Source organism: Nomascus leucogenys, chromosome 19 (genome assembly GCF_006542625.1).
Source record: "Nomascus leucogenys isolate Asia chromosome 19, Asia_NLE_v1, whole genome shotgun sequence".
In the NCBI taxonomy this organism is placed as follows: domain Eukaryota; kingdom Metazoa; phylum Chordata; class Mammalia; order Primates; family Hylobatidae; genus Nomascus; species Nomascus leucogenys.
The window spans coordinates 31,014,958-31,028,033 of record NC_044399.1 but is presented as its reverse complement, the minus strand read 5'-3'; the positions used below and the strand labels follow the sequence as shown (position 1 = coordinate 31,028,033).

The 13,076-nt window shown below is 55.7% G+C and overlaps 1 protein-coding gene across 21 annotated transcripts; it reads left to right on the top strand.

Moving 5' to 3' along the window:
• The first annotated feature begins 6 nt into the window (after positions 1-6).
• ACBD4 (acyl-CoA binding domain containing 4) lies at positions 7-11,580 on the top strand. 21 transcript variants are annotated; one of them, XM_030800326.1, is made up of 13 exons: positions 33-82; positions 450-620; positions 2,439-2,690; positions 2,937-3,062; positions 3,217-3,341; positions 3,607-3,727; positions 3,799-3,883; positions 4,126-4,246; positions 4,475-4,561; positions 4,829-4,937; positions 5,017-5,095; positions 6,133-6,272; positions 10,845-11,580. In XM_030800326.1, the coding sequence occupies exons 5-13, from the start codon at positions 3,254-3,256 to the stop codon at positions 11,041-11,043; spliced, it is 1,029 nt and encodes a 342-aa protein (XP_030656186.1). In that variant the 5' UTR covers positions 33-82; positions 450-620; positions 2,439-2,690; positions 2,937-3,062; positions 3,217-3,253; the 3' UTR covers positions 11,044-11,580. The 21 variants fall into 21 exon arrangements, with proteins under 21 accessions (XP_030656190.1, XP_030656175.1, XP_030656181.1 ...); XM_030800315.1 differs by having other exon boundaries at positions 8-133; positions 450-657; positions 2,439-3,062; XM_030800321.1 differs by having other exon boundaries at positions 8-657.
• The last annotated feature ends 1,496 nt before the right edge of the window (positions 11,581-13,076 follow it).

The window sequence follows — 13,076 nt, the reverse complement described above, 5'->3', positions numbered from 1 at the left end:
GAATGGGGAGGGGCCAGGGCGGGAAGGGGGCGGGGCCAGGCGGTGGCCTGGAACCCCGGAGCCTCAGCGCTCGCCCCTGCTCGTGAGTCCATCTCCCCTTCGTCCGGGCGAGCCTCTGATCTTGGCCGCGACGGTGACTAGAGCCCCCATGCTGCGGGGCTGGGGGTGGGAGCTGGCACTGGGGACGAGGACCGCCCTCTGGCACAGACACCTTCTCCTTCCCGGGGGCCCTGACTCGAGGCTGACGCAGGACCCCCTCCTCCTTCCCTTCCGCGTCCCCGTCGCGCCACAGGCCTCAACAGGGAACCAGAACCGGGACGGGACGCAGGGCCGGGAGCGACGGCAGAGCCCCGGGAGCTGAGCCGCGCGAGGCAGCGCGAACCCGAAGGGATGGGCATGGGGGTGGGAAGGTTGGCAGTGACGTCATAGGATTAACCTTCCTGTGCCAGGCCAGGTGCTGCCCCCTTGGAGAGCCACAGTCTCGGAGCGGACGGACCTGGGGAGCGTGAGGCAGAGCCGAGCCTGGAGTCCCCAGCAACTGGTTCTGGGTTCGAGGCTTGGACAGGCCGGCACCCTAGCCCGGCACCCGCGGTGTAGTTGTCTGCGACGTCCACCCGTGGGTGGGCATCCGCGTGCAGGTTCTGGTGGCCGAGTCGGGTGTGCACTTACTATTTATATGCAAGCACCAGAGTGCGTGCGCAAAGTGGGGGACGTCCAGGTGGCAGCGTTTCTGCAGCCGGTGGCCTGGGTCCGGCAGAGAGATGGGCGCACACCGCCACTCTGCGGCGGCCAGCGGCGTGGCATCCTACAGAGAGGCTAGTGCTCAGGGCCTGGATTTGCCACCTACTTGCCCTGCTCTACCCCATCCTCAGATCTCCCGGGACCAGAGATTCTGCACACTGGCCTGGGTCCCTACGCCACTCTGGGGTCCTGAATTTTCTTCCTGATTATCGTCTTCGCCTTTGTGCTTTTGATCCTGCCGTTCCTTCCTCCAGAAACAACCTTCCTTATTCTCCTGGTTTACCCTTTTGTTATTGTTGTTGTTGGATAGGCTAAATCTACATTTCTTTTAATTGTTACGGATACTTAATAGTTGCAGAGAATTATGGAGATGCATGTAATGTTTTGATACAGGTATAAAATGTGTAATGATCAAATCAAGGTAATTGAGGTATCCATCACCTCAAGCATTTATCATTCCTTTGTATTAGGAACATTCCAATTCCACTTTTAGTTATTTGTATTTGTATTTTATTTATTTGTTTGTTAGAGACAAGGTCTCACTACTTGGTTGCCCAGGGTGGAGTGCAGTGGCATGATCATAGCTCACTGCAGCCTCAAAGCAATTCTCTTGCCTTGGCCTCCCAAAGTGTTGGGACTACAGGCCTGAGCCACCACGTCCCGCCCAGTTATTTTGAAATATACAATAAATCGGCCGGATGCGGTGGCTCACGCCTGTAATCCCAGCACTTTGGGAGGCAGAGGTGGGATGATCACTTGAGGCCAGGTATTGAAGATCAGCCTGGGCAACATAATGAGACTTCTGCCTCTACAAAAATTGTTTTTAAAATAATTAATTTTAAAAGATACAATAGGCCGGGCGCGGTGGCTCACGCCTGTAATCCCAGCACTTTGGGAGGCCGAGGCGGGCGGATCATGAGGTCAGGAGATCGAGACCATCCTGGCTAATACGGTGAAACCCGGTCTCTACTAAAAAATACAAAAAATTAGCTGGGCGTGGTGGCGGGCGCCTGTAATCCCAGTTGCTTGGGAGGCTGAGGCAGGAGAATGGCGTGAACCCGGGAGGCGGAGCTTGCAGTGAGCCGAGATCGCACCACTGCCCTCCAGCCTGGGAGAGAGCGAGACTCCGTCTCAAAAATAAATAAATAAATAAATAAAATAAACAAAATAAAAAGATACAATAAATTATTGGTAACTATAATCATTGTATTGTGCTACCGAATACTGGATCTCATTCATTCTAACTGTATTTTTGTACCCATTTCCCCCCCTCCCCAGTACCCTTCCCAGCCTCTGGTAACCATCATTCTGCGATCTCCATTTTGCTTACTCTTTTTTTTTTTTGAGATGGAGTCTCTCTCGCCCAGGCTGGAGTGCAGTGGGGCAATCTCGGCTCACTGCAATCTCCACCTCCCGGGTACAAGCGATTCTCCTGCCTCAGCCTCCCGTGTAGCTGGGAATACAGGCGCGCGCCACCACGCCCGGCTAGTTTGTGTATTTTTAGTAGAGAGGGGGTTTCGCTATTTTGGCCCGGCTGGTCTCGAACTCCTGACCTCAGGTGATCCGCCCGCCTTGGCCTCCCAAAGTTCTGGGATTACAGGCATGAGCCACCGTGCCCGACCGCCTTCCAAAACTGAGCTGTGATGTCCCTCCTCCAGAACACCTGACCACAGGACATGACTTTTTTTAATCCCCAGTGCCTAAGTGTCTAGAGAGCTGAGTGGGTTGCCTCGGATCGGCCAGGCCTGGATATCAGCGAACAGATGCGGATTTCCACCAGGGGGCGCTAGGACGCCACGACCTTTCACTATGTGCACCAGGGGGCGCTGCCGCCCGCCTTGGCCATCCCGGGCTGGGAAGTCCGACCCTTGGATTAAGCCCCGCCTGATTGGGAAAGGCTCTGAGAAACTATTTGCATGATCTTGAAAGGGCCGTGCTGAATGGTTGAAGTAGGTAAGCCGAATGTGAAACAGGCTCTCTCATTGGCCTAAATTTCCCCCCTCGCTCTGCGTCGCCATCCCGGCCCTGCTGGACCCCGGGGTCAGTAGGAAGCCGCGGGGTGGTGGTGAGAGAGGATCCAGGTGTCCTGGCGGTGGGCGCCGCGGGACACAGGCTGGGCCAAGGTGCAGGCGGCCAGGCTGGAAGACTGTTCGCCCCGCCCTGACTCCTCCTCTCTTGCTTCTCCACCTGTCCAGGAGTTGGAGATGTGCACCTAAAGGAGGCTCATTTGGGGACGCACACATCTGGCACTGAGGCCCTCGCCACCTGCCTCTCCACCTGCCGAGGCCCTGGCGACCCTGACCCCACCACGCTGCCTTGAGGTAGGAAAAGGAGGCTCCTCAACCACAACTTCTGACCTCCCAGGGTGTCTGGGGCCTCTAAAGAGCTTAGTTTGCCCCTCTGGGAAGTGAATCCTTGGCTTATGGTGCCGGGGGGACCCTGGAGGCCCCCTCACACGAAGGCTGCTTCTTGCAGAGTCGCTCAAAAGTAGGGCCCCAGGGCTCGCAGCAGCATGGGCACCGGGAAAGAAAGCCCAGAGCCCGACTGCCAGAAACAGTTCCAGGCTGCAGTGAGCGTCATCCAGAACCTGCCTAAGAACGGTGAGGCTGCCGGGACTCGCATTTGGACTCACATTCAGGACGCCTGAGGTCTGACTGAAGAAAGAATGGTCCTGATCACTGCAGTTTTTGCAGACAAGCCCCTGCCTGGGCTGTCCTGGGGGTTCCCTCCACTTCCTACCCCAGTCCAGATGCCCTGGGTGGGACCCATCCCCACCTCTGCCCTTTCCAAGCGGGGTTCTCCCGCCCCTCCGCCCCTTGGAGCTGGGAGTGATGCTCTGCCCTGGCTTTCCAACTCTCTGCCCAGGTACTTACCGCCCCTCCTATGAAGAGATGCTGCGATTCTACAGTTACTACAAGCAGGCCACTATGGGGCCCTGCCTGGTCCCCCGGCCCGGGTTCTGGGACCCCATTGGACGATATAAGTGGTGAGCTCCCTGCTGGCTGGGCAAACAAGCCTCAGCTGTCAAGCAGCCCTCTCACAGCCCTCTGCCCCCAGGGACGCCTGGAACAGTCTGGGCAAGATGAGCAGGGAGGAGGCCATGTCTGCCTACATCACTGAAATGAAACTGGTGGCACAGAAGGTAGGGACTCCAGGTTCTCTGTCCCCAGGCTCCTGGCCAGGTGGCCTCACCCTTCCAGTTCTGACCCCCACCAAGTTTCCTACACATGGACCCCCTCATGGGAATCACCACCTTCATGTTACCCCCAGCCCTGCCTATCTTTGGCCCCTGACTGGGCACAGGGTGGAGGTGTGTGACAGGGCAGGAGCAGGGCGGAAGGGACAGGAGGCCACTCCATCCCCAACAGACCCCCTCCCCTACAGGTGATCGACACAGTGCCCCTGGGTGAGGTGGCAGAGGACATGTTTGGTTACTTCGAGCCCCTGTACCAGGTGATCCCTGACATGCCGAGGCCCCCAGAGACCTTCCTGAGAAGGGTCACAGGTCAGACTCCCCGGCTGGGAGTTCCAAAAGTGCTGAGTGAACTGTCTTAGGTCTAGCCTGAGGTGGGCTGGGGGCAGAGGGCTCCAGGCGACATCCCTGTTAGGACCCCCATGCCCCTGAGAGGTGGATCTCAGGCAGCATCCACGGCTCATCCCGAGTAGGGGCTTGATCACCCTGGGAGGTGCCAGCCTCTCCCCAGCCCCGTCTCTGGGTGCTGTGTCTTGGCAGGTTGGAAAGAGCAGGTTGTGAATGGAGATGTTGGGGCTGTTTCAGAGCCTCCCTGCCTCCCCAAGGAACCAGCACCCCCAAGCCCAGGTTAGTGCTTGAGCAGGAGGGGTGGGCCAAACTCAGGCTGGGGGAGGGCTGGAGGGGAGAAGGCTGGATGCCACGCTGTGCCCTCCACAGACACTGAGACTTCCTGTGTTCCCAAAGGTGGGGACTGGGGTCTAGGATTCCTGTTCCAGGGCCTTGCTTCTGGCACCCATCTGTGCTGCAGGTGTTGATATCTCTAGTGCCTCGTATCTCTAGTGTCTCCTAAACAGGTGCTTCTGCCCAGTGCGCAGCCCTGCTCTCCCTCCACAGCTTCCCTCTGGGCAGTAACTCTACCAACCCCTCCACAGAGTCCCATTCACCCAGGGACCTGGACTCCGAGGTTTTCTGTGATTCCCTGGAGCAGCTGGAGCCTGAGCTGGTGAGACCAGTCCCCATCCCCCCCTTTTCCCACCCCACTGTGCTCCCACTCCCACCCTCAGCCCTCTGACTCATCTCAGCAGGTTTGGACAGAGCAGCGGGCAGCATCTGGAGGACAGCGTGACCCCAGGAAGAGCCCCGTGCCCCCCGCAGAGAAAGGTGAGCTCCTGCCCAACCCCTCACCCGCTTCTGCTCTTTCCTGTGGTCCTGGCACCCTAGGCCTTCTCTTGGCTGCCTTCCTAGGGCAGAGTTGAAAGTCCATTGCTGGGCACTGAGCGAGAAGCCTCTGTCCAGGAAGGGGGCTGCCAACCAGCCAGATACCTGCCTGGATGGGCAAAGTCTCCTCCCTCCCTCCTCTCCCCGAAGGGCACCCAGGAGTCTGCACCCTCTGCAGGTGCTGAGTAAGGCCAGCGGGATGGGGGTCCTAGCCCAGCTCTCCCACCTACAGCTGCACAACCTCGGGAGGTCATCCATACTCTCTGGACTCCCCCGTTTGGAAATCTCAGAAGACAATGAGTTCTGCCCTCTTCCCTTCTAGAACTCCTGTTGTGTGTCAGGTCCTGTATGGACATTTTCAAAAGTATCTCCTTTATTCCTCTGAGCAAGCAGCCCTGTGAGGGAAATGACATCTTCTCCTAATTTTTAGATGATAAAATGATGCCCAGAGAAGTTAATGACTTTGGCCGGGCACGATGGCTCACGCCTGTAATCCCAGCCCTTTGGGAGGCCAAGGCAGGCAGATCACCTGAGGTCAGGAGTTCGAGACCAGCCTGGCCAACATGGTGAAACTCTGTCTCTATTAAAAATACAAATATTAGCCGGGTGTGGTGGGCACCCATAATCCCAGCTATTCAGGAGGCCGAGGCAGGAGAATTGCTTGAATCCAGGAGGCGGAGGTTGCAGTGAGCCGAGATCATTGTGCCACTGCACTCCAGCCTGGGCGACAGAGCAAGACTGTCTCAGAAAAAAAAAAAAAAAAAAGTTAATGACTTGATCTATGTCATAAGCGGCCATGCTGGGATTAAACCCACAGCAGCCCATTACTCAGCTACATAGATGGACTTTGCAAGAATTACACTTGGTACAGGGATTGGGTCCACTCCTACACTTTCCTGGGCTTGCCCCAGCCTGCCCCCACCCTGCCCGGAGCTGAATTGCCTCCTGAGCCCCCTTCCCTGTGTGTCTGTGCTCCGCAGAGGGGTTGTGGGGCAGCCCGCCAGGGCCCCAGGAGTTGGACGTGTGGCTGCTGGGGACAGTTCGAGCACTACAGGAGAGCATGCAGGAGGTGCAGGCGAGGGTGCACAGCCTGGAGAGCATGTCCCGGCCCCCTGAGCAGGTAGAGTCCCCCACCCCATAGGACAAGATGATGGCAGAATCCAGTCTTTATTCTGGGCTCCTCTTCCAGCCACTTTTGTTTTTGTCCTCACACCTCCACCTGCCCACATCTCTCTCCAGAGAATGGCATGGCTCCTGCTGCAGGCAGGAGGTGGGGGTGAGGGTGGAGGGGGCTGACATGCTTCCACTCTGAAGGCAGAGTGGGTGGGGCCCTTTGCCGTTCTCCCCTCCCTCTGCCTGGAGAGAAGCTAAGCCTCAGGACTAATCCCGTGTGGGAAGGGCCATGATGTGTCTGCTCTGGGCATTGAGGATGCGGGTCCCTATTGCCCCTCAGTCAGGACTTCCATTCCCAGAATTAGGATTTGCCCCAAATGGTTCAGCCCTTGCATCCCTCTCCTCAACTCCTAGCTCTGCTTGCCTCTGACACTTGGGATCCTGGGCTCCTGCAAACTAAATAACAGCTGCCATTGCTGGAGCCCCACTGGGTACCAAACACTCATGGGCATCTTCCCACTGAATCCACACAACAGCCCTATGAGAGAGTTTCTTTTCACCTCCCTTTTAGAGAGGGAAACTAAGGCTCCAAGGGGCTAATTTGCCTGAGGGCACACAGCCTGAGAGAGCCTCTCTGAGCTGCTGTGAGGATTCAACCACGCATGTTGGTGCTTCCGTGGTGCCCACCACACAGAAAGCCTTCTCCAGTCGGTTCTGTTGCTACTATTGCTGTTAATATTAACATTAAGCGATGGAGTTGGCAGTGGCCCCTAGTCTGTCTCTCTGCAAAGCTGGTGCCCACCATTAACTCTGAGTGGCTCTGCTCTTGAAAAACCTGAGGTGGTGGGGCAGAGAAGCTGGTTCCCAGATGTGAGGCATCTCCGGGGTGACCCCTAACCCACTCAGCACAGCAGGTGTGAGCCCACAGTGGCAGGGTTTCCTCAGATCCCCAATGGCTAACTTTTCAACACTGCCCCTTCCCCTCAACAGGGCTTTCTTTCTTTTCTTTTTTTCTGTTTTCTTTTCTTTTTTTTTTTTTTTTGGCTTTTTGTTTTTTGTTTTTGAGACGGAGTCTTGCTCTGTCGCCCAGGCTGAAGTACAGTGGCATGATCTCGGCTCACTGCAACCTCTGCCTCCCGGGTTCAAGTGATTCTCTTGCCTCAGCCTCCAGAGTAGCTGGGACTATAGGCAGCACCACCATGCCCAGATAGTTTTTGTATTTTTAGTAGAAATGGGGTTTCACCATGGTCCCCAGGATGGTATCAATCTCTTGACTTTGTGATCCACCTGCCTCAGCCTCCCAAAGTGCTGGGATTACAGGTGTGAGCCACCACACCTGGCCCCCTTTTCTTTTTTTCCTACCATTTACTACTTTTAAATGTTGAAGATTTTAAAGTAGATTACAGGCCAGCGTGGTGGCTCACACCTGTAATCCCAGCACTTTGGGAGGCTGAGGAGGGGGGATCTCTTGAGCCTGGGAGTTCGAGACCAGCCTAGGCAACATAGCAAGATCCTGTCTCAAAAACAAAAAAAAAAAGATTCTAAACATCATGATGTTCCACCCCGAAAGAGTTGGGTTCATATTCTCAAAATAGGCTGGGCGTGGTGGCTCACGCCTGTAATCCTAGCACTTTGGGAGGCTAAGGCAGGCGGATCACCTGAGGTCAGGAGTTCCAGACCAGCCTGGCCAACATGGCAAAACCCCGTCTCTACTAAAAGTACAAAACTTAGCTGGGCGAGGTGGCAGGCACCTGTAATCCCAGCTACTCAGGAGGCTGAGGCAGGAGAATCACTTGCAACTGGCAGGCAGAGGTTGCAGTGAGCTGAGATGGTGCCATTGCACTCCAGCCTGAGCTACAGAGCAAGACTCCGTCTCAAAAACAAACAAACAAAAAACCATATCTCTCAAAATAAGAACATTCTACCTAGCCTAAACAACATTTTATTACGCACAATTATTAATTTCTTAATATCATCAAATATCCAATCTAAATGCCAGTTTCTCCAGTTATCCTGAAACCGCCTTTTCCAGCTGCTCTGTTTTTCCAGTCTAGGACCGCACATTGCATCTGTTCTCCTTTCAATTCTCTTTTAATCTAGCCCAGTCCTTCTCCTTGCTATTGACTTGCTGACCCGTCTGGGCTGGTGTCCTATAGAATGTTCCACCTTTTGGGTCTAATTACATCCTTATGGGTGGTTCCTCGATACACATTTCCTGCGAACTGCAGGTTGGATCTAAACACTAGATTAGAGTCACATTAAACATTTGGCTGGGCATGGTGGCTCACGCCTGTAATCCCAGCACTTTGGGAGGCTGAGGCAGGCAGATCGCTTGAGCCCAAGAGCTTGAGACCAACCTGGGTAACGTAGTGAGACCCTGTCTCCACAAAATATATGTTTAAAAATTAGCTGGGCGTGGACTGAAGCAGGAGGATCGCTTGAGCCCAGGAGATTGAGGCTGCAGTGAACTATGATGGTGTCACTGCACTCCAGCTTGGGCGACAGAGTGAGACCTTGTCTCAAAAAAACACAAAGCACAAAAACACACAACATTTTGGACCAGACTACATCAGAGGTGATGTTTTTTCATGGCAGAGGACACATACTATCTGGATGCCCCATCATTAGTAACTCTAGCATGGACCACTGGCATGGTTGAAGGGGGTCTGATCCCACCATTGTAAAGTCATGTTTTCCTCCTGCAGTTGGAGAATATCCGGTCCCCCATCAACTCCATTTGCTAGTTTTTGACAATTGCTAATCCATGCCTGAGTCAATAATTTAGTGATTGCCAAAAAAAAAGCTGACTTTTAAATGCTATGATTCCTTTAACATCTATTAACTATCATTTGTGTACTGTTTCCCTCATCATCTTGGGTTTCCCTGAAATACAGTGGAAAGGCAAGATAAATACTTCATTCTTTCTCTTTAGTTATCTATTTTTAAAGTAAGAAATTAATTTAGGCTGGGTACGGTGGCTCACACCTGTAATCCCAGCACTTTGGGAGGCTTAGGTGGATGGATCACCTGAGGTCAGGAGTTCGAGACCAGCCTGACCAATATGGTGAAACCCCATGTCTTCTAAAAATACAAAAATTAGCTGGGCATAGTGGCAGGTGTCTGTAATCCCAGCTACACAGGAGGATGAGGCAGGAGAATCGCTTGAACCCAGGAGGCGGAGGTTGCAGTGAGCCGAGATCATGCCATTGCACTCTAACCTGGGAGACAGAGCAAGACTCCTCAAAAAAAAAAAACAAGAAAAGAAAAAGAAAAAGAAAGAAATTAATTTAAAAGCCACCTAAATGGTGACAAAATTCCAGTTTTCTCTTGAGTATCACTGCGGGCTCATGGATTTCACAGATTCAGTATTCCCAGGAGCCACAGTAATTCTTTTTTTTTTTTTTTTGAGATGTAGTCTCATTCTGTTGGTCAGACTGGAGTGTAGTGGCGCGATCTTGGCTCACTGCAACCTCCGCCTACCGGGTTCAAGCAATTCTCTGCCTCAGCCTCCCGAGTAGCTGGGATTACAGGTGCCCACCACCATGCCTGGCTAATTTTTTTTGTATTTTTTTTTTTTTTTTTTTTTTTTGAGACAGAGTCTCGCTCTGTCGCCCAGGCTGGAGTGCAGTGGCGCGATCTCGGCTCACTGCAAGCTCCGCCTCCTGGGTTCACGCCATTCTCCTGCCTCAGCCTCTCCGAGTAGCTGGGACTACAGGCGCCCGCCACCACGCCCGGCTAATTTTTTTGTATTTTTAGTAGAGACGGGGTTTCACCGTGGTCTCGATCTCCTGACCTCGTGATCCGCCCGCCTCGGCCTCCCAAAGTGCTGGGATTACAAGCGTGAGCCACCGCGCCCGGCATTTTTTTTGTATTTTTAGTAGAGATGGGGTTTCACCATCTTGGCCAGGCTGGTCTTGAACTCCTGACCTCGTGACCGCCTGCTTCGGCCTCCCAAAGTGCTGGATGACAGGCGTGAGCCACCCCACCCGGTCTGCCACAGTCATTCTTAGTGATGCTCAGACAGTCACAACTTTGGCCATTCGAGACCCTTTCATACCAGATCTTATGTTCTTATAACACGACCTGATGAATCTTTAAAAGCGACCTTGCTTTCCTGGTGCAAGGCGCCCCACATTCACTCCCACCTTCCCTGCCCCAGGCCTGGAATCAGCCACTTCTCCAAGGAGCCTTGGCTCCTTTTTAGTGGAGAATGATACTTGGAAACTAAAATCTGGGTACCCAGGGTCCTCATTTGACATATGTGGCACATCCTTAACAACACAGGTCTTCAGGTCATACCAACGGTCATTGCTTTGTGGCCCAGAGAAGATGGCATGGAAGCTGCTCCCTCTACCCGCAGCCCCTCCAGCCTCTCTTGACACTGGGATTGCCCTGGGGAGGAAGATGTGGGAGGGAGTTGGCATTCAACCTGTCAGAACCACCTGGGGGCCACTTCCCTTCTAGTGGTGCAGACTTAGGGGCAAGGTCTTTCCAATCTTCCACTGAATTGGAAGCAGGTTCCTAGGGAGGCTGTGCTGAGGCCTAGACTGGCCTCTCACTCCCTGCCTCTTGGCTGCAGAGGCCGCAGTCCAGGCCCAGTGCTCGGCCATGGCCCCTTGGGCTCCCGGGGCGCGCGCTGCTCTTCTTCCTCCTGTGGCCCTTCGTCGTCCAGTGGCTCTTCCGAATGTTTCGGACCCAAAAGAGGTGACTGTCAGTGGAGGGGTCTCTGCAGCCAACTGACACTATCTTGCTGTGCCCTGAGCCTTCCTAGGGTTTAGAAGAACAGCATTCAAAATGTCCCCTCCTGTCAGTGTTTGCCTTCGCACCTCCTCCCCTAAAGCAGCGCGGGGGGGCAAATAAGACCCCACCCCTCCCTGCAGCTTCACAGGGACGCTTCCTTCCCTCCCCGCAACCACCCCAGGCTCCCTGGGAGGCTGCAGTTGTGGTACACGTCCCCGGTGCTGGGTTGGCCGTGACTCGGGGGCGGGGCTGTCGGGTCTCAGCCCCTGCCCTCCCCACTCTCTGGGTCACCTGACTCTTCCCACCCCTGCTTCTCCCCGAGGAGGTTCAGCTCTTGAGCAAGTTGGGACTTGGGCCGGGGCCTGGAAGAATGATTGGCTGGGAGGCTGCGGGAGGGTGGCCAGGAGGCCCGGACCAGTTGGGAGGAGTGAGCAGGCCCCGGGGGAGGGGGATGAGCGCAGTTTGCTCGCTTTCCTCCCCTGCCGGCCCCCTCGGCCCCCACACACACTCAGGACGTCTTCATTGAAGATTCACTTACAAACGAATGTTTCACTAAATAAAAGAAAACCATAATCTTCTGCTGTCTGGTCCCCTACGGGGGGAGCGGGGAGCGGGGCCCGGAGCGAGCGAGGCACAAGTCCTTTTCCTGCTCCCCACCCAATGCCCCCTTGATGGCCCTGAAAGAAGCCAGCGGTTGGTGTTTCTGAATGGGGAATATTTTCCCTCCTCCCCGGGCAAGCGAAGGGAAAACAGGCCTCTGTGTGGAGGGGAGAGGGAGGGGAACCAAGGGTGGCCCGGGCCGGGATTGGGGCGCCCTTGGGAGGGCGGGGCCAATGCGGAGGGCCGAGGGCGCGGCCCTGCCCGCCGCCCCGTCGGGGACGCGGGGTCCGAGCGAGCTGGGGATGGCGGGGAGGAGCGGAGCACGGCTGGGCGGGGCCGAGGAGCCGGTTTGCCCCTCGCCCAAAGGGGACGGCGGCTGCTCCAGCTCCCCGCCCCAGGCGTAGAGATGAGGTTCCGAGCACCCGGCCCCAGAAATGTCCGCTGCCCCCTCCTCAGCTGCCTGTTCCCGGTGCCCCACCTTGACCTCCGGGCCTGGGCCTTTCCAGGGAATTTTCTGGAAGGCCAAGGCCCAGCGAGAGACTCGTCCTCGCCCCGCCCTGAGTAGGGAGCAGGGCCCTGCGCGCCTGGAAGCCCTTGTCGGGATGGGCCGAGCGCCCGCGTGCAATCGCCTTCCCGAGGGTACAGGCCAGAAGCCTTGGCCTCCCTCTGTCAGCACAAGCCCTGTCGTCCATGGGTCGCCTTGGCTCAAACCTCGGCCCGGCCTGTATTCAATGGCGAAACTGGCCGCTCTGAGCGCCGCCTGGTGCCAGCGCCTCCAAGTCCACTGGCCGGGGTTCCTACCGGAGTCCCCCGCCGCTGCCACCACCTGGCCCCTAGGACCTTCCTACCCCTGGGTAAGGAAGAGGCAGTTCTGAAGGCCCCTGGCTGAGATCCTTAAACTCCTGAGTTCCCTGTCAGCCTCTAGTCTCGACCACCGCCCCAGGCTTGGCCATCATTGGCCCCACTGGAAGCCACAGTCACTCTTTAGTCGTCAGTCCTCTCAAAGCCGGGAAGGCATCCCTGAGGCTAGACGCTGCGCTCTGCACCTCCACGGCTCAGCCCAGGGTCACAAGCACAGGCTGAATAGCCCCTGTGATAAGGCTGGACTGCAGCAAGCAGGACAGACAACAACAGGGCCACCTTGGTGGGGGATGCAGGCCTGGAGCTGAAGCCAGCTCCACCACTTGCACAGTAGCTGTGGAACTTGGGCAAGATTTTTTTTTTTTTTTTTTTTTGAGACCGAATCTCGCTTTGGTCAGGCTGGAGTGCAGTGGCGCGATCTTGGCTCATTGCAACCTCCGCCTCCCAGGTTCAAGCGATTCTCCTGCCTCAGCCTCCCGGAAGTAGCTGGGACTACAGGCGGGCGCCACCACGCCTGGCTAATTTTTTGTATTTTTAGTAGAGACGGGGTTTCACCATGTTAGCCAGGATGGTCTCGATCTCCTGACCTCGTGATCCACCCGCCTTGGCC

What these genes read in the sequence shown, in the direction of transcription:
- ACBD4 (XM_030800328.1), top strand. Translation starts at nt 3,254, where the DNA reads ATGGGCACCGGGAAAGAAAGCCCAGAGCCCGACTGCCAGAAACAGTTC. An exon ending in CCAGAACCTGCCTAAGAACG is followed by an intron (nt 3,342 to 3,606) that starts GTGAGGCTGCCG and finishes CTCTCTGCCCAG; the next exon opens with GTACTTACCGCCCCTCCTAT. An exon ending in CCCATTGGACGATATAAGTG is followed by an intron (nt 3,728 to 3,798) that starts GTGAGCTCCCTG and finishes CTCTGCCCCCAG; the next exon opens with GGACGCCTGGAACAGTCTGG.